This window comes from Raphanus sativus, chromosome 6 (assembly GCF_000801105.2).
Source record: "Raphanus sativus cultivar WK10039 chromosome 6, ASM80110v3, whole genome shotgun sequence".
NCBI lineage: Eukaryota > Viridiplantae > Streptophyta > Magnoliopsida > Brassicales > Brassicaceae > Raphanus > Raphanus sativus.
Window position 1 is genome coordinate 3,446,710 of NC_079516.1, and position 17,762 is coordinate 3,464,471.

At 35.0% G+C, this 17,762-nt stretch overlaps 5 protein-coding genes and 1 pseudogene across 7 annotated transcripts; 3 read left to right on the top strand and 3 right to left on the bottom strand.

Annotated features, from left to right (window-relative positions):
* The first annotated feature begins 415 nt into the window (after positions 1 to 415).
* On the top strand, positions 416 to 3,367 carry LOC130494313 (polypyrimidine tract-binding protein homolog 1-like). Of its 2 annotated transcripts, none has more exons than XM_056989024.1 (10): positions 416 to 713; positions 845 to 1,054; positions 1,627 to 1,689; positions 1,771 to 1,844; positions 1,933 to 2,028; positions 2,133 to 2,190; positions 2,261 to 2,365; positions 2,454 to 2,535; positions 2,642 to 2,707; positions 2,912 to 3,054. In XM_056989024.1, exons 1-10 carry the CDS (start codon positions 537 to 539, stop codon positions 2,917 to 2,919), a joined length of 939 nt encoding a protein of 312 aa, XP_056845004.1. In that variant the 5' UTR covers positions 416 to 536; the 3' UTR covers positions 2,920 to 3,054. The 2 variants fall into 2 exon arrangements, with proteins under 2 accessions (XP_056845004.1, XP_056845003.1); XM_056989023.1 differs by having other exon boundaries at positions 418 to 713; positions 2,642 to 2,754; positions 2,912 to 3,367.
* A 131-nt stretch (positions 3,368 to 3,498) lies between these two features.
* Positions 3,499 to 6,583, top strand: LOC130496710 (uncharacterized). Of its 2 annotated transcripts, none has more exons than XM_056989021.1 (4): positions 3,499 to 4,753; positions 4,838 to 5,185; positions 5,917 to 6,149; positions 6,233 to 6,583. In XM_056989021.1, exons 1-4 carry the CDS (start codon positions 3,883 to 3,885, stop codon positions 6,509 to 6,511), a joined length of 1,731 nt encoding a protein of 576 aa, XP_056845001.1. In that variant the 5' UTR covers positions 3,499 to 3,882; the 3' UTR covers positions 6,512 to 6,583. The 2 variants fall into 2 exon arrangements, with proteins under 2 accessions (XP_056845001.1, XP_056845002.1); XM_056989022.1 differs by having other exon boundaries at positions 6,236 to 6,583.
* A 308-nt stretch (positions 6,584 to 6,891) lies between these two features.
* Positions 6,892 to 7,953, bottom strand: LOC130496923 (starch synthase 2, chloroplastic/amyloplastic-like; annotated as a pseudogene).
* Positions 7,954 to 10,727: 2,774 nt separating this feature from the next.
* LOC108808176 (peroxidase 27) lies at positions 10,728 to 12,156 on the bottom strand. Its single transcript, XM_056987555.1, has 4 exons — positions 11,823 to 12,156; positions 11,537 to 11,722; positions 11,298 to 11,457; positions 10,728 to 11,230 (listed from the first exon to the last, which is right to left on the bottom strand). Exons 1-4 carry the CDS (start codon positions 12,033 to 12,035, stop codon positions 10,830 to 10,832), a joined length of 960 nt encoding a protein of 319 aa, XP_056843535.1. The 5' UTR covers positions 12,036 to 12,156; the 3' UTR covers positions 10,728 to 10,829.
* Positions 12,157 to 13,587: 1,431 nt separating this feature from the next.
* On the bottom strand, positions 13,588 to 15,222 carry LOC130495896 (pyruvate, phosphate dikinase regulatory protein 2-like). The gene is made up of 3 exons (XM_056987482.1): positions 14,729 to 15,222; positions 13,984 to 14,623; positions 13,588 to 13,899 (listed from the first exon to the last, which is right to left on the bottom strand). The coding sequence occupies exons 1-3, from the start codon at positions 15,092 to 15,094 to the stop codon at positions 13,793 to 13,795; spliced, it is 1,113 nt and encodes a 370-aa protein (XP_056843462.1). The 5' UTR covers positions 15,095 to 15,222; the 3' UTR covers positions 13,588 to 13,792.
* Positions 15,223 to 15,867: 645 nt separating this feature from the next.
* On the top strand, positions 15,868 to 17,729 carry LOC108805603 (homeobox-leucine zipper protein ATHB-20-like). Its single transcript, XM_018577526.2, has 3 exons — positions 15,868 to 16,112; positions 16,178 to 16,560; positions 17,418 to 17,729. Exons 1-3 carry the CDS (start codon positions 15,965 to 15,967, stop codon positions 17,727 to 17,729), a joined length of 843 nt encoding a protein of 280 aa, XP_018433028.1. The 5' UTR covers positions 15,868 to 15,964.
* The last annotated feature ends 33 nt before the right edge of the window (positions 17,730 to 17,762 follow it).

Genomic DNA, 17,762 nt, shown 5'->3' on the forward strand with positions numbered 1-17,762 from the left:
AAAAATAAAGAAAAATATTTTTTTTTATAGTTTCAAATTATATGTTTCTGAAAGTTTTTTCAATTTTTTTTAATCTTTACAAATTTTTTTTTGTAAAACTGATTTTGAAACTATTTTTATTTTTTATTTTTATTTAAATTTTTATAATTAGTTTTTAAAGAAAAAATTTAAACCAACCCCAAAATTTTAATATTATTTTTGAAATTCGAAAATAATATTTGAAACTACTATAAAAAAAATATTTTCAATTTTTAAAATATATTTTTATTTTATTACCCCTTAGCTTTTTTTTTACTAGGTATTTCTCCTTTTCGCAATTTCTAATTTTGCCTCAAAAAAAATCAGTGGTAAAGCACAATAAAGCGTGCCACGTTTCACATTAGTTAATGAATTTGAGTTTGCAAATAGGCCCCTGATATATTTTTTTGAGCTTCCGTATAGATTCCGATCACAATTAAGCTGAGAGAGAGAGAGAGAGAGAGAATCGAGGGGGCGTAGGCTTGCTCTGCGTGATCACCGGAGGGAGAGAGAGAGAGATGTCGAGCTCATCACAGTTCAGGTACACGCAGACGCCGTCGAAGGTGGTGCACCTGAGGAATCTACCGTGGGAATGCGTGGAAGAGGAGCTCATCGACCTATGCAAACGATTCGGAAAGATCGTCAACACCAAGACCAATGTCGGCGCCAATCGCAACCAAGCCTTCGTCGAATTCGTAATTTTTTTTTACTTAATTTTATTCTCTTCGATCAGATCAGATTGTTACTAGTAATTGATTATAAAGAAAAAGGAGAAATTGGAACTGCTTTTGGAAGAGTGAAAGTGTAAAGTTGATTTAAAATGCAGGCTGAAGTGAATCAGGCTATATCAATGGTATCGTACTATGCTTCGTCTTCAGAGCCTGCACAGATTCGAGGGAAAACTGTTTATATACAGTACTCTAATCGTCATGAGATTGTCAACAATCAGAGTCCCGGAGAGGTCCCTGGAAATGTCCTCTTGGTTACCTTCGAAGGAGTCGAATCTCACCATGTCAGCATCGATGTCATCCATCTGGTATGTGAATATTTGAGCTTGATTCTGCCCTACCTAGCACTATTGTTGTCTGTCTTATCTTATATGAGCTTCTTTCAGTGATTTTTTTTTTGCTTTTTTTACTTTCTTTTAATGTGTATGGGAAAAAATTGAGATTGATGCTTATATACATGGGTTGAGGCATTACATTATACCTACGAGCAGAGCAGATGAATATATGAAAAGATTTTAACTTGGTATTAAGCAAATTTCTTTGAGTTTTTTTTTACTTAGACATACTATTGTAATTACAGTATATCAACCAAACATTAATGAAAATGCTCGAATCACAGATATTAAAATCTTTCTGGAGAGACTTTGGATAATAGTTTCGTGTTCGTCATTCTCATGGACAGGTGTCACTCTGTACTTATCTGCGCTTCTCTTTTTTTTTTTTTAGTTTCCCAACCCGGAGACGTTTTAGTTTCTTACTTTCGATTTGGTTCCCTTTTTTTTCCTTTTTTTTGGTGTGAATTGGTTTCCCTTTTGTTGTTATCCGTTTACTCCACTGTATTATGGTTATGACTCATATCTAGTCCAAACTCTGGTTCCAGGTGTTTTCTGCTTATGGCTTTGTGCACAAAATTGCCACTTTTGAGAAAGCTGCTGGTTTCCAGGTGATACATCGATTTTGGTTTCCAAGGTCTTGCCTTATTGAGAAAACGTAATGATGTTTAAACTCCGTCATAACCTGCCAGGCACTAGTTCAGTTTACTGATGTGGACACTGCTTTAGCGGCAAGGACTGCGCTGGATGGCAGAAGTATACCAAAGTATGCTCAATTTCTTCATTCCCTTGCTTTCCCGCCTTAAGATAAAGCTCTGTTGATGGTTTATTCCCCTTTTTTGGGTTAAATTCAGATATCTGCTTCCAGAACATGTAGGTTCTTGCAATTTGCGAATGTCTTATTCAGCTCATACTGATCTAAATATCAAGTTTCAGTCCCACCGCAGCAGGTAAGAATTTTGAGTCCTCGCAAATGTGCCTCTCCTGCTCCTACTGTTGGAAGCCTTTTGTTTGAATAGTTGATTCATGTGATTTGATTCTCCTACCTACTCAGGGACTACACAGATCCATACCTTCCTGTGAATCAAACCGCTATGGATGGTTCTATGCAGGTAAATCTTTTCCTTTTATCTAATCTGTCTCGAATGCGTTGTATTACTGTTACTTATCGTCTGGATTCAGCCTGCTTTGGGTGCTGATGGAAAGAGGGTAGAAACTCAGAGCAACGTCCTGCTTGCGTTGATTGAGAACATGCAGTACGCTGTCACCGTTGATGTTCTTCACACGGTGAGGAACAACAGTATGCACGTTTCTGCAACTCAGTATGCTTTCATATCTCAACATGTCATTAATTATTTCCTTTTGCTTCTCCTAGGTGTTTTCCGCGTATGGAACTGTGCAGAAGATTGCAATATTTGAGAAAAATGGTTCAACGCAAGCCTTAATTCAATACTCTGGTACATGACCTTGATATGATCTGAATAAATATATGATTCTACTATACTTAGTTTCGGTTATATGGCGAATCATCTTTATGTGTATGCTAAGAATCATCTTCTGTAGACATACCAACGGCGACAATAGCGAAAGAAGCACTGGAAGGACACTGCATATATGACGGTGGCTACTGTAAGCTTCGACTAACATACTCTCGTCATACTGATCTCAATGTTAAGGTACATAAGATCAGTTGCTTTGTGTACCCAAACAAAAAGTGTGGGGAAAGAGTATAATAACTTATGCGTGCAAGAACCGTATGCTTTTTTCTTCAACATTGCTATCTGAAATCAACTTTTTAGTTTTCGACTAATGATTTTCGTCTTCTTTCTTCAGGCATTTAGCGACAAAAGCAGAGACTACACACTTCCTGATCTAAGCCAACTGGTGGGGCAAAAAGTTCCAGGAGTGGCTGCAGCTAGTGGGCCAACAGATGGTTGGCACAATGGGCAGGTGCAGACTCAATACGCGGGAAGTTCATATATGTACTCACCAGCTGATCCCACAGGAGCTTCACCTTCTTCTGGTCATCCTCCTTACTATGGTTGATCCATATACTCTGTTTTCTACTTTATATAAATTTCGGATTATGTTAAAGACTGAACTGGGAGAATGGGAGTTTCCATGTTTTAGGTTTTTGTTAAAAGTGTGATTGTTCTTTTATTTGGTTAAATAGACGTTTAGGTGGGAAAACCAATAACATTTATAGTATAATTTATAAACTTTATGTGTTTTGTTTCTATGTGACTTTATTATGGATCTTCAGAAGTGATAGAGCTTCTTTTTCTTGTACTTTAAACTGTTTCATTCCTGGATTTGTTTGAATATCTGCAGAGTTACACTTAAGTGACTTTTTGTGTCCCTAGGTTCTGCTAACTTATATGGTTCTATGGTCAATGATTGATACAAGGGTGTTACTAGACCGTTGATACTATGGCCTAGGGGGAGGGGGTCAAGTTGGCTCTTGTAGTTTTGGAAATGCAATTGGAGCTTATACTAGGTTTTAGTTAACAATAATCCAACGTTAGTTACAAATTGGTTTTAGTTATAATTAAAATTGTATATTTTCCCAACATGTTTATAACCAAAAATTGCATCAATAAGGAAGAAACACTCAAAGATGACTTGACCTTTGAACAACTTTATTTATTAATAATTAGTCTGAGGCAAAAAAATTCCAACAAGGCTCTTTCTAGGCAGCTTCTTCTTCATTGTCAGTCGTCACCTTCTTTTTCTTCTTTATAAAGACACTCTCTCTCTTGAGTGCCTTTTTCTCTCTCTCCCCTTCCCCCTCCCTCTGAATTTTCATGGCTTTACTCTCATCATGTTGGCTAATCATCGAATCCATAGTGATTCAAGATGGTTTCCTGAAATGGTCTTACATGAAATTATACATGCACCCTCTTGTTCTCTTTCTTTGCCAACTTCTTCTATGGCTCACTCTCTTCTTTTTATGGCTGGTCCCATACTTTCAATCGTCTTACAACTCCTTTTTATCCTTCTTGGTCACGTTCTCTAAGCTATTTAATCGTTTTCTTCGAGTTATTCTGAGTAGAAGGGAGGTTACTTATAATGTTGTGTCTATGCAAGAGATCAAGAACACCCATGCTAATTTGGAACTTTCTAGGAGAATTCATAATCCTGCTCCTTCCTTTAGCTTTTCGTTTAAAGATCAAGTTGATAGTCAGTTAAAGGTTCTTCTAATTCTCCAGGAAGGCAAGATTCTTGAAGATGAAGATTTGTGCTCTCAACTTGATCAAGAAGATGGTGTTGTTCATCATCTTGATGCTAAGGAAAGCAAGGGGGAAGAAGAAGAAGACACTATTGACTTTTTTGATGTCGTGAACGTGGAGAATAATCTTGACTTCGAACTTAAGACTTTGCCAATGGATCAAGAAAGTAAATGTCCTTTAGCCAAAGATGATGCTGATGATGATGATGAAAAAGATATTGTTAACTCAGACGTGGAGAGTGATCTATCTTCTCTAGAAGCTAGTGATAGAGATCAACCCTCTCCTTTCTCTATTTCAAGCTTTGATTCACAGCTACAAGATTCGACTGTGATGGAGAATCTAACTCATCAAGATGAAGATGATGAAACCAATGAAGTATACAATCAATACTGCGAAAGAATGAAATGGTACGACATCCTCAGCCGCGATAGAACCTATGCACTAAGTAAGTCTTTTTTATTTACAGTTTATATCATATCATAATTATTGTCACTGATGTTAAAATCCATTTTTGTTTCATTCCTATAAGGTGTGATGATGAACCAAGAAACGGCAAGTACCTTGAGCGTATGGGGAATAAAGGCAGAGAAGAGGCTAAAACAAAGCATTGAGAAGGATCTTGAGCTAGTTTATCTTGCTCAATCATGTTTATCATGGGAAGCTCTCCAGCATCAGTACATAAAAGTGGGAGATAGATTGAAAGCCTCTGATTCAGAAGGTGGGTCATATGACGATGATATCTCTAAAGAATTTCAGAAGTTTCAGGTTTTGTTAGAGAGATTCTTGGAAGATGAAAGGTGTGAAGGGAAAAGGGTATTGAGCTTTGTTCAAAGAAGGTTTGATCTCACGAGCTTCTTTCAAGTCCCAAGACTTTCAGGTAACTGATTCATTTTTTTTTAATTTATCATAAACATTCACATCATATCCCTATTAATAATACTAAGAATTTTCTATAAACTTATATATATGTATTACTTTTCTTGGTGGGTTACATCGTGTATGAATTGAGAGTTCATACTATATAGTTTTTAATTACGTTGGTTAGAATCATAGGAACCATAATCTCATTTTTATTATTATTAATAAGATTATTCTACAATAAGTTGCGGTCAAAATATGAGTTTTAACAGGTTCCTTGACAATCAAAGAGTAATGACTAAGCTCCTTAAGAAACGTTTTAAAATTTCAAGTAGCTTTCATTTTAGATGCGAAGAATCTATCAATTAGTTTTTAAAATAAATGTAAATAAATTTAATATCATACAATATGGAATTGTTATTTGCATTTGTGATAGTCAAACTTCGGTTCAGAAATGTGTCGACATAATCCTTTGACGTATAAGTTGGTAGATATGTCACACAACTCACAAGAACACCCAACCTTATCTTGAAGAATTGTCAACTAATATATGTTAACCAAAAAAAGTGTGCGTCCAGTATTCAAAGAAATGACAATGATTAAAATGTTCGATTCATTTTTTTTGAATTCGTCGTATAATTTCACATTACATCCTAGACTATATAAAACTATTTAAGTTATATGAAAAATTAGAATTTTATTTTAACTAAACTTAAATAGCTTTTTTGGTCAATGTTTTGGAATTTTAAGGATATAAAAGAAAGGGACCACATGAAGGTGAAGGAAGAGAAAGAAATGAGAAACAAGTGCTGAAAGCAATAGAGAGATGTATTACAGTCTTCTATGACTTTGTGAGAGCAGACATCAAGAGACCGTTTGTTTGGGAAAGACTTAAAACTTCACTCGTCAACTCTCCTCTTATGGAAGTGGAAGATCCTAGAGACATTAAACTTTTTCTTAGCCTAAAAAATTTACTCCAAAAGGTAAATCTTCCTAGTCTTTAACTTTTCCCAAATTTTTTTTTTAAAATTACTAAGAAAATTCCAAAATATTTGGATTTATGAAGAAGGAACAATCGTTGAAGGAGGTGCAAGGGAAGAAAAAGAAGAAGACTTGGTTTAAGAAGAAGAAATCTCATTACATGGAAGAAGATGAAACTGAGAATGATGAAAACTCTATGTTGCTAACATTTATAAAGATAGAGTTAAAGCTTGTGTCTAGAGTTTTACAAATGTCTTTAGTCTCATCTTCTCACCTCAAATGGTGTCAACACAAGCTCAACAACATTGATTTCAATGGTGGCAAAATCTCTAGAAATTCCTCACCTGTTTTATTCCCATCTTGATATTATAAAGTACTGTTTTCACTTGTAACCATTGTTTCACTTTGCCAAGTCTATCACTTTAGTGTTACCTTAGAGAGAGCGCAAACTTTTTTAAAAAGCTGACCCTTTACCACAAGGAGCTTACAAAGCATGCTAATTTGCCAAGCTCCAACATAGTTTTTTCACCAAATCTACAGAACTATGCTTCTTTACAATTCCAAAAGACAGTTTACAGACAGTAAAAGAAAAAATAACTTTTTATGTATTAACCTCACCATTGATACTTAACCACAAGGAGCTTACATAGCAGCTACACAACTATGCATCTTAACAATTCCAAAAGATAGATTCCTTTATAAACAACAGTATAAGACAAAAAAAGAACTTTTATTTTATTAACCTCACCATTGATACTTGGCAGCAACAAGAACTTCTTCATACTTCTCAGCAGCATTATCCCAACTCAAATCTTGTGTCATTCCTCTTCTCTGAAGCCCTTCCCAACTCTCCTTATACTCTCTATACGTCAACAAACAGTTCCCTAAAGCATGAATAAACTTACCTGCTTCCGCGCTATAAAACGTCCATCCAAGACCCGTTTCACTATACGGGTCAAACTGCTGAACCGTATCCCTCAACCCTCCCACCGCATGGACCACCGGAACGGTTCCATAGTTCACCGCGTAGAGCTGGTTTAGACCGCACGGTTCGAATCTAGAAGGCATCAGCAGAACGTCTGCACCAGCTGTTATCCTGTGAGCTGTTTTAACCGAGAACCATGCTTTGTCCCTGTACTGGTGCTCCATTTGTCTGAGGACTTCTTCAAAATCAGGTCTCCCTGTGCCTAACATAACCAGCTGAACATCCTGACTCATCATCCACGGAACCGCCTCAGTTATCAGATCAACACCTTTCTGGTGATCCAATCTTCCAATTAAAACGATCAGAGGAACATCTGGTCTAACAAAACCGAGCTCTCTCTGTAATGCAGCTTTACATTGAGGTTTACCAGTTACCAACGTTCAGAGTCTCCAAGGAATAGTTTGCATACTCATCAGAGTGCAAGTGATGATCAAATTTTGGTTTCCATTCTTTTGTATCGACCGTTCTTAAATCGTTTTATATGTGTGTATTTTATTACATAGATTTTGAAAATCTTATGGGTACACAAGATATTCTAAAGTTGTTTATGAGTATAAATAAAGAAAATTACATCCTAATAACATTAGATATTAATAGAATGGTTGAATCCATGATAAGTAAACTTTTTCAATAACAAAGGTTATCATGGATTAAGACACATTAGCTGAGATCAGACGTACCTGATTATCTAATTTACGCTTTATGTTGATTATCTGATTATCTGAGTTAAATAAAACTAATCTGATTATCTAATTTATGCTTTCATGTTGAGTTAAATATAATTAACAGTGTTTGTTTTTTTTTTTTGAACAAACCTTCATTTCATTCATAAAACAAACTCAAACAGCAGAAAGTCTTAGCTAAGCCTCATTCATAAAACAAACTCAAACAACAGTGTTTGTTTATGTTTGAAATTACTGATTCAGAGTTATGTATATATACAAACAAATCAGGAACATAACATGCTTTAATGACTAGAAACACACGTCTTTAAGCTTTCATCATGCAATAGTATGGTTCACTCAAACCAAAACCCTATGAATCCATCATGGATTATCCATGTAGTTGATATGATAACTCCGTTTGCTGCCTTTGTATCTTGCCTGGCTCTGATTTTGGAGTAGTGGGTGGGGACTGCCTTTCAAACCGGTTCTTGGCCTAATGCTTTGCTGTTGACTCCTACACTGGAGACTACTACGCTAGACCAAGGTTTCCCATTATTAGCTACACTGGACGGTTTGTCTTTCTCAGGAGAGGTTTCCAGGGAAGAAGATTTCACAGAGACTGAGCTTAGTTTGCTTCTTCTCCAGGGGTGCGGTACCGAGAGGTGAAGTCTTAGCTTCTGGTTCTTTGTTCAAAGATGACTTGCCATAATTGCTTGGGCTAGCACTACCCTTTCCGTCCTCATCAGTATTTGCATTCACAGAAGAAGCATAGTCTTCATCGGCAGCAGAAGGTTTTCCATCGTCCAAGTTAGGAGTGCTGTCTTTTATAGATGAGACCAGCTTCCTGCTTTCAGCAATCTAAAGAGTGACAAAACAGATGAAGTGAAGTCATGAGAGATTAAATATTTTTGAAAATAAATTTTAATACCATAAATATTCATCTGATATATTAAGGGAAATCGGCCAGAAAAATCACGAACTTTGTAGGAATTGCCAAAATAAACCTGTACTCGAGCCTGGCCAATAAAACACTGAACTTTCATTGACTTTTTCAGTTTATTAAGAAAATTACGATTGACTGACCAGATTAGCACACCGTTAACAGAGAGTTATGATAGTGTTAACTCACCGTTAATTATTGTCGTTTAACGAAATGACGTCGTTTCATGTAGATCTTTGTTAAGACAAAATCTCAAAACGACGTCGTTTAGTATAATTAAAATTGTTTTTGGTTGGACTCAAACCCATGCCCTCGGGGTTGTAGGTAGAGGTTTTTGCCATTGGGCTGGTGAACTTTTTGGAATACTACTCTACTTATTTCTCTTTATTGATTAAAAGATCTGGATGTTTTGTTTAAGACAAAATCTCAAGACGACATCGTTTTATTTAATTAAAAGGATTTCGATTTTAAAAAATTTCTATTTAAATCTTCCAAAATCTTTATTTTTTCTTTAAATTTCGATTTTTTTTAAAAAAAATTGTTTTTAAGCTAGATTTTGAAAAAAAAATTAAAAAAATTGAAAACTTTGGAAGATTTTTATTTTTTAAAGAAAAAAAGAATTATTTTTTTCTTCAAAATAAAAATCTTCCACAATTTTCATTTAAAAAAAAAAAAATTTTGATTTAAATCTTCCCAAATTTTCATTTTTTTTTTAAAAAAATTGATTTCCTAAAAAAAAAATAAAAGTCTTCCAAAGTTTTCAATGTTTTTTAAAAAAAAATTCGATTTAAATCTTCCCAAATTTTCATTTTAAAAAAATCGATTTTTTAAAAATATATCAATTTTTAAAGCTAGATTTTGAATTTTTTTTTAAAAAAAATTGAAAACTTTTTAAGATTTTTATTTTCTTAAATAAAAAATAAAATTTTATTTTTCGAAGCCAATATAAAGAACTTTGTTCGTCAATCTATTGTAAAGTCCACTAGCTGAGTGGCAAAAACCTGTTCCATTAAACACCAGTGCACGGGTTCGATCCTTAATGGAAGCACATTTTTTTAATAACATTTCTAATTGAAACTACGTCGTTTCATCTCTTTGTCTAACGACGTTTTAACGTCATCTAAATTATCTGTTATCTCTATTAACGGTATGCTAATCTAGTAAGTCAATCGTAACATTCTTAATAAACTGAAAAAGTCAATGAAAGTTCAGGATTTTATTGGCCAGCCAATATGTCCAGATTTGTTTTGGCAATTCCTGCAAAGTTCGTATTTTTTTTGGCCGATTTCCCGATATATTTGTGGTTCATCTGATAATGTTCTTGTTACACATTTTATTATCTGGTTGATAGTTGAACACCGTTCAATTTTTTTAAAAGATAGCTTTAAAATAAATAAAAAACATTTTAGACTTTGAAACATGAATTTATCCAACGACATTTTTTATTAACTAACAGTTCGCAAACACTTTTAATGGTTGATATATATATAAACACGATTTTTGATAGTTCATGTAGTTTTATTGAATTTATTATAAAATATACACTAACACAAAGCTGCGAAAAAAATGCACTACGGGTAAAATTATGTTGAGATATGAATTGTTCCCTACATTACTCATAATGAGTTTCAGAAACAATATTCTTTAAAATTCAAAATTTGATCTCAACTTCTTAAAAAATTTGTCATGTACTTTTGCAAGCAAAAAACACATGGATATAAAGCTTATCAATTCAATGTTCATGCAACTCACCGAAACTTTTTATCTTTCAAAAAAAAAAACTCACTGAAACTTTTTCTTTTTAAACAGAAATATTTCTAATAAACTTATGTATTATCGAAGACTATACGTCGAGGAACCTACATGCACGATGGAAATGATAACTTAGATAAACGATTTTTATTCAGAACAATCCAATTTCCTTTTTAAAAAAGGTACAACTTACAAGGCTTATTTGTCTGACAAATTAAATAAAAGTTCAAAAAAAAAAGACAAATTAAATACAGCATATTCCCAACAATCACATATAGAAGCAAACCACAACAAGAATCAAACTCGGCTAGATATATGTTTTCATTCTTTTATAATCTCTTTAATTAGGAACGCGACACATTTTACGAATCTCCCCGGCACGACCAGTAAGAACCCCGATCCGACCCATTTTCACCATTGAGACACCAAAGTCATGAAAGAAGGTTGACCCACGTGCCTGCTGCAAGACATAAGCCCTAGTCTTTGAGTTGTCCAACAGAGCAGCATCCGACTGGAAAAGCCCTCTTCTCTTTGCCACTAGCTTGAAGTAGCTCACGTCGAATGTCTTGAAACTTCCTGGATCCATCTCTAGAGCCGTCGTTGTATCGGTCGGCTTACATTTCTTCCTGAGGTTAGCTGCGTACTCTGAGTCCAAACTCGGGTCGCTGTCTCCTCTTCCGGTGAAGTTGTAAAGACGGTTTGTCATTAGAGGACAATGTCCCATCCCAATTGTGTGTCCACCTTTATATAAAAAAACATATAATTAATTTTCCATATATCAAACTAAAACAATTTCACTAGTCCGTACCTGAAAGGATGACTAAATCTTTCTCGTTGAGTCCCTTTGTACGGAAATCAGTGATAAGCTTGGCGATGTTATCAAAAGGTGATGGCAAGTTAACCTCATTGATATTAGAAACCCTACCGTCTCTTCTCCCCGTTTCTACTTCCCATGTTGGTCCTTCAAGCTAAAGAAGTAACATATTTAATACAAAGAACTTTATTAGTGTAGATATTCTAATGATTGATCATGTGAAGGTAACTTACTGCAACCATTGCGTCCCTAGCAATAAGGGCTAAGATATCAGAGCATGAAACTATGCCAGGACACACTTTTTCTAGAGCCGCCTTGGAATCGTCTATGATGCCAAACCCTCGAAGGCTTAGGTTAGGAACCGCATTCTTCTCGGCTTGATTGTTTGATGAATCTAACAAGATTGATCCGTCACATCCCTGTTGATATTTTTGATTCACGATCATTAGACCATCGCTTCACCAACAGTGTTAAGAAAGTGCGACGTAGTGAAGTATATTAAAGTCAAGAGCCACTTACACGAACGAAGCAGTCGTGGAAGAACATTCTAAGCAAAGGAGCACCAAGCGTAGGAGCTTTCTTCATCGCAGCGAACACGACCTTTCTAACAATACCCTCGGCATGCGGGCATGTTTTGCCGTAGAAGCCTACTTTCAAGCCTTGTGCATTGGCTTCTGCTATCAACAACACTAAGAGAAAGCAAGAGACAACTAGTCGCTTCGATGCAACCATTTTAAAAAAATTCTATTTAGCTTCTAGCTATCTAGCTTTTTTTGCTCGATTGGTGATGAATTGTTGATGAAGACTGAAGGTATTTATACTGAATTATGTAAACCGAAATTGTTATATTGTGAGAGTTTGTGGTTAGAACATTGATATTAAATTAACATCAAAATGTAGTTGACTATGATCGGTCTGCGGTGTCTTTTTGATGTTTGTTATGCTCAAATCATTGTTCACAGAAATTAAAATGAAGGCAAATTGACAAAAGTCATCCCTTGTTTGTGGATATACTATTTGTATGTTGGCATAGATATAATACTTATGTTTTTCTTTCAAATGCATGATGTGTACTGCCACCAGAACCAAATGACTGCCTAATTTTACAGAATCTCAGAAACACAACGTTAACTTTTGTGTTAACTATGGGGTAGAGATGTTCAATCCGAATTCTGGTTTAATTTTTTTGGTTTTTTTTGTATTTCGATTTATAAAAATTAGGTACCATATTAATGTCATATGTATTTTGGTTTAGTTTAGTTTATATACTATCAGTTTTAGATTTATTCGGTTTTATGCCAAAATATAACTAATTTTCTTTTTGTAACAATTTTAGTTTATAAAATTATAAATCAAATTTATTAGAACATAATATATATTCTGTACTCTAAATTAAAACTGATTACTTTCTGTTTTATTTAATTATCAAAAATAAAAATAAGAAAAATTAAAATATCACGATATTATTAAATAAGGGAGGGGAAGGACTTATTGTATTAGGGATTTGAAAGTTTTTTAGTTTTTTCTCTAAATAAGTATATTATAGCATAAATATTATCACTAAAATTTAAAATTATGTTTATCTAATTTGATAAGAACAATAAAAACAAAATAATGTTTTAACTTAAATTTAAAATTATGTAAATTAATGGTTTAAATAAGAATATCATATTAATAAATAAATTATGTATTTATTATTCATTTTATTGTAAATTCACATATATTAATATTTTTTAATTAACCGGTTCTTGAGTTTATTCGGTTTTATCGATTTATATAATGAATCATATTCATATACCACAGTTTCTTACAAATAATTTTCATTCGGTTTTCTCAATATTACTATAACCAAATCATTTTCCATATTTTGGTTTGATTTTAATTGATTCAATTTTATGGTGAACATCCCTACTATGGGGTGACAGAAAATATAAACTTTTTTTTGTCTGAAACAAGACAGAAAAGATAAACATATGTTTAAAATAGTATAATAAACACTTGCAAGTATTTAATGAAATTTCTGTTATTAATCTTATCAAGTAGCTATTTACATGTAATCTTTGTCAATGAATTTTTTTTAATTATTGGACGTTAACGCATCGTGTATAACATTTGTCAACGAAATGTTTGGGTTTTGGACGTTATCACAAACAATAATTTGATCCCACATGCATTATTTGCATGTTCTTCCAATTACAACCATCATTGACCGCTACGTTTTAACCTTTTCTCTAGGTGGCAAACGTCATGTCTTAGCATGCTATTACTCATGGGGATGAACAGATTAACTATGAATCATAAAATCAAAAAACTCATAATCAAATAGAAATAATTTACAAAATTGACGTAGACGGTATTACTATGTCTATTAGCTATAGAAAAATTCGTGAAGGAATTCAAAAACGTCAACTTAATTAACTAACACATACAAGTTGCAGTTTGATGAAACTCTAGCAAACTGTTACCCACCTAAGGAAAGGAGTGATCGCTTAGAAGCGTTTTGAGATACAAGGAACAGAAGTACTACTGTCGCTACCGTCATGGTAAAGCCGCAGAATCACAGCTGCGGTTTCTTCTATCGCTTTATTCGTCACATCTGCAACCGCAAAGAATAACTACGATGATATTGAATGATGAAAAAATAGTAAAATCAGAAAGCAACAGTTGTGACTGTTATTACCTATGACCGCCCATCCAGGGTTTTTCGCATAGATCTTTGAAGCGAAATCAAGTTCTTTCCGAACAAGATCGAAACCAGAGTATCTGTTCTCTCCTTCCGTATCCACCCCTAACGTTTTAGCTCTCGTTCTCCTAATCGCTTGCAACACAACAAGTTCAATCTTCAACGCAAAAACTTTCCTCGGTTCAACTTCGAATAGCGTCTTGGGCGGTTCCACACCCATCACAAACGGCACATTGGCGACCTTATACCCTTTCTGAGCAATATAAGTAGACAGCGGCGTCTTCCCCGTCCGGGAAACACCGACAAGAACGATATCAGCCTTGCCTAAGTTCTCGGGCAAAGTCCCATCGTCTTGCTTGATGGTGAACTCAATGGCTTCGATTCTTTTGAAATACGCATCGTTAAGAGTCTTGACCCTGCCGGGAGCTCCACGGGTGAGACCAGACGGAGAGACACCCAAGTGAGACGCTATCCCTTCGATGATCGGTCCCAAGATGTCAACAGAAAGCACTCCCAACTGATCACAAGCTTCTTTAGCGGATTTGGACATGGAAGGATTGGCTAAAGTGTAGAAACACATCGCCTTTTGCTTCGCCGCCTGATTTATAATCTCTAACAGCTTCTCCTCATCCTCCACCTGTCCCCCAAGAATAAAAACAGAGTATCTCATAAAAACAGAGATCCCATAAAAACAGAGTATCTCATTTTGATAAAAAGGATGAGACTTTGAGTGTTTAAGTACCCAAGAGAAGAGATGGGTATTGACAGAACATCCACGATTGACCAATCGATTCTCGAATTGGCCCAACGCGGCGTTGACGGAGTGCTCCGCCGTCCACCCTGTCCCGTCGGAGACCAAATATATAGACTTTCCCGCCGCCACGTCGTCGCCATCGATCGAAGACGTCTTCCGATCAGCCTCCTCCGTCGTTGATTGACGGCGAGGTGCGTTGATCGGACGGTCGATCTTGGCGCCGGAGCGTAAAGCTCGGGCCATGGACCATCGGTTCAGTTTGGGACTAGCCTTCAGCTTCGGAGAGCAAGGACTCGAAGCTGCCAACGGAAACTCGGAATCAGGTTCGGGATGGGCTTGGTGTGAAGAACTCATCGTGAGAAATGATCAAACAGATTTGTCTGTTTACTGTCTCTCTCTCCGTCTTTGTTACGCCGCTGGTTCAGTTCTTATCCAATCACGCCGCCCCAAACGCATTTTTACCACTAAATTGACTTTTTTAACTTTTTAAGCGTTCTCGGTACCTTTTTGTTTAAAGGTTTTACCATTTGATCTTCATTTGATATTTGGGCTTTCAAACGCCCAGTTCAATCTAGTGGGGTCAAAAATCAATACATTGCTACTGAGGTTTTATGGTTGTCAGATGATTTGGGCCTTAATGCAAATAAGAGCCCATGTGGGTTGTGGAGGAAGAGATTGATCTACGTACATTTTTGCTTTTGCGCTTTTTCCGACTGATGTTACAAAAAAGAAAAAAAAAAGAGCTTCTTGTCTGAAAACACAATTATAAGGATTTTAAGGCATAAAGATTAAAGATGGTGGTGTTGAAAAAAAAAGGATTAAAGATGGTGGGGGATAACATCCTGAATATATAATAGTACCATTTACATGCTATTCCCTCTATGTTGCAGATATAAATTTTAAAATATTGATGAACAAATAAATTATTATTACATGTAAGAAATGGATTAATATATATGAATTACATAAGCCTAAAGCTAATTAATAAAAAAGGATACGTCCTAGAAACCTCCCCTAACATGATCCTTTCATCATTAGCTTTCTCTTTCTATTTATATGAGGGGTTGATGATGAGAGATCCCCAAGAAGCTCCAAACTCATTTGTTATTGAACTCTAAATCTTTAAACAACAAAGCATTCATCATCACTAGCTTCTAACTTCACGTTTCAATAGAAAGCATATAAGTGATCAATCCTTGGTGGATTTCTCTTGTATATACATGTATGTATATATTTAATCCAACCGCAGATGCAACTGAAGGATTGAGATTAGAGATGGCGTTTCCTCAACATGGTTTTATGTTCCAACAACTTCATGAAGACAATACCCATGATCAGTTCCCTTCTTGTCATCCTCCTCATCTCTTCAATGGTACTACTATATATGTCCTTTCATATATAGATTATAGTCGTAATTAACATTTGTTATCTACATAGGAGGAAACTACATGATGAACAGATCTATGTCGTTAACGAACGTGCAAGAGGATCATCATCCAACCGTTGATGAGGAGAATCTATCAGACGATGGGTTACATATGATACTTGGAGAGAAGAAGAAGAGGCTACAATTAGAGCAAGTTAGGGCATTAGAGAAGAGCTTCGAGCTAGGGAATAAGCTGGAGCCAGAGAGGAAGATACAATTAGCTAAAGCATTGGGGATGCAACCGAGGCAGATAGCGATCTGGTTCCAAAACAGGAGAGCTAGGTGGAAGACTAGACAACTCGAGAGAGACTATGACTCACTCAGGAAACAGTTTGAGTCTCTTAAATCCGACAATGATTCTCTTCTTGCCCACAACAAGAAACTCCTCGCTGAGGTATAATATATATATATATATATATATATATATGTATATAACTATATGTCTATAGAGAATGTTAATAAAACTTCTGGCGTAGTTTTTGGTTGGGTCCTTTAGTTTTAGTGTTTTACTTTACAAATATAAAAAGTAAAATGGATCTCAAAAATTATAAATGAAAAATTGTTAAGAAGGCACTTAAAAATATTTTTGGATTCAGTACTTTAGCTTATATTTTGGGGTTTATGGCATAATTATACAAATTTATGCGATTTTTTACTTGGAATTGGTTCATGAATTTATCAAGTTTATGTATGCATTTACATTTAGTAGGATTAGACGAAGTGCAATAAATTATTCTTGGGCTTTTCATGATCCAACATTATGAGATGTTTGTCAAAAGACAGTTGGTGTTTTGTTTGCTAAGTAAATTGTTCTTAATCACTGTATACATTTAATTAATGGATTCCCATATGACTATCAAGCCATTGCATGTGTAGAACCGCCAACCATAAGAGAAGAATACAATATATTCTAGCAATGTTATTTTTGGGTTTTCAAATGAATTCTGCTAAAATGTGATAGTTACTACATCTTTAAGAATAACTTGTGGAAATTTCTAGATTCTACAGGCTTACTGAAATTAAAAATTCTGATACAGGAAGGTTATTTTAAGTATTACTTTTAGTCTATTTTCTAAATATTTTGTTGTTACTTCAAATAATATTGAAATATGTATTATTTAAATGTCATTTAGAAATGTAACCATGACTCAGAATCCAAATAAAAACGTATTCGATCTTCATGTGCATCAATGAACAAGTAGTGTTTGAATTTCCAAAACTTAACATTTGATTTGTGTGTGTTAGTTAAAGGTAATGTCATTAAAGAACAATGATTGTAATGAAGCAAGCATAATAAAGAGAGAAGCAGAAGCTTCATGGAGCAATAATGGAAGCACAGACATAAATCTGAAGATGCCCAGAGAGACCACTACAACACATGTGAGCACGATCAAAGACCTTTTCCCTTCATCTATTCGGGCATCTACACATCATCATCAGAACCATGAAATGGTTCAAAAAGAGAGCCTTTGTGACATGTTTAATGGCACTGATGAAACTACTACAGATGGTTACTGGCCGTGGTCTGATCCAAACCACAACAACCACCACCAATTCAATTGATTTATGATTTTATAGCTCGAATGGATCACCACC

Coding starts and splice junctions, on each gene's coding strand:
- LOC108808176 (XM_056987555.1), bottom strand. CDS start 12,035: ATGGTTGCATCGAAGCGACTAGTTGTCTCTTGCTTTCTCTTAGTGTTG. Junction 11,458..11,536: donor CTAGGGACGCAATGGTTGCA/GTAAGTTACCTT, acceptor TTACTTCTTTAG/CTTGAAGGACCAACATGGGA. Junction 11,231..11,297: donor AGATTTAGTCATCCTTTCAG/GTACGGACTAGT, acceptor TTTTATATAAAG/GTGGACACACAATTGGGATG.
- LOC108805603 (XM_018577526.2), top strand. CDS start 15,965: ATGTATATATTTAATCCAACCGCAGATGCAACTGAAGGATTGAGATTA. Junction 16,113..16,177: donor TCCTCCTCATCTCTTCAATG/GTACTACTATAT, acceptor TTATCTACATAG/GAGGAAACTACATGATGAAC. Junction 16,561..17,417: donor ACAAGAAACTCCTCGCTGAG/GTATAATATATA, acceptor TGTTAGTTAAAG/GTAATGTCATTAAAGAACAA.
- LOC130495896 (XM_056987482.1), bottom strand. CDS start 15,094: ATGAGTTCTTCACACCAAGCCCATCCCGAACCTGATTCCGAGTTTCCG. Junction 14,624..14,728: donor ATACCCATCTCTTCTCTTGG/GTACTTAAACAC, acceptor CTTGGGGGACAG/GTGGAGGATGAGGAGAAGCT. Junction 13,900..13,983: donor CCCTGGATGGGCGGTCATAG/GTAATAACAGTC, acceptor TTGCGGTTGCAG/ATGTGACGAATAAAGCGATA.
- LOC130494313 (XM_056989023.1), top strand. CDS start 537: ATGTCGAGCTCATCACAGTTCAGGTACACGCAGACGCCGTCGAAGGTG. Junction 1,845..1,932: donor GATGGCAGAAGTATACCAAA/GTATGCTCAATT, acceptor GGTTAAATTCAG/ATATCTGCTTCCAGAACATG. Junction 2,536..2,641: donor AGCCTTAATTCAATACTCTG/GTACATGACCTT, acceptor CATCTTCTGTAG/ACATACCAACGGCGACAATA.
- LOC130496710 (XM_056989021.1), top strand. CDS start 3,883: ATGGCTTTACTCTCATCATGTTGGCTAATCATCGAATCCATAGTGATT. Junction 5,186..5,916: donor TCAAGTCCCAAGACTTTCAG/GTAACTGATTCA, acceptor TGGAATTTTAAG/GATATAAAAGAAAGGGACCA. Junction 6,150..6,232: donor TAAAAAATTTACTCCAAAAG/GTAAATCTTCCT, acceptor GGATTTATGAAG/AAGGAACAATCGTTGAAGGA.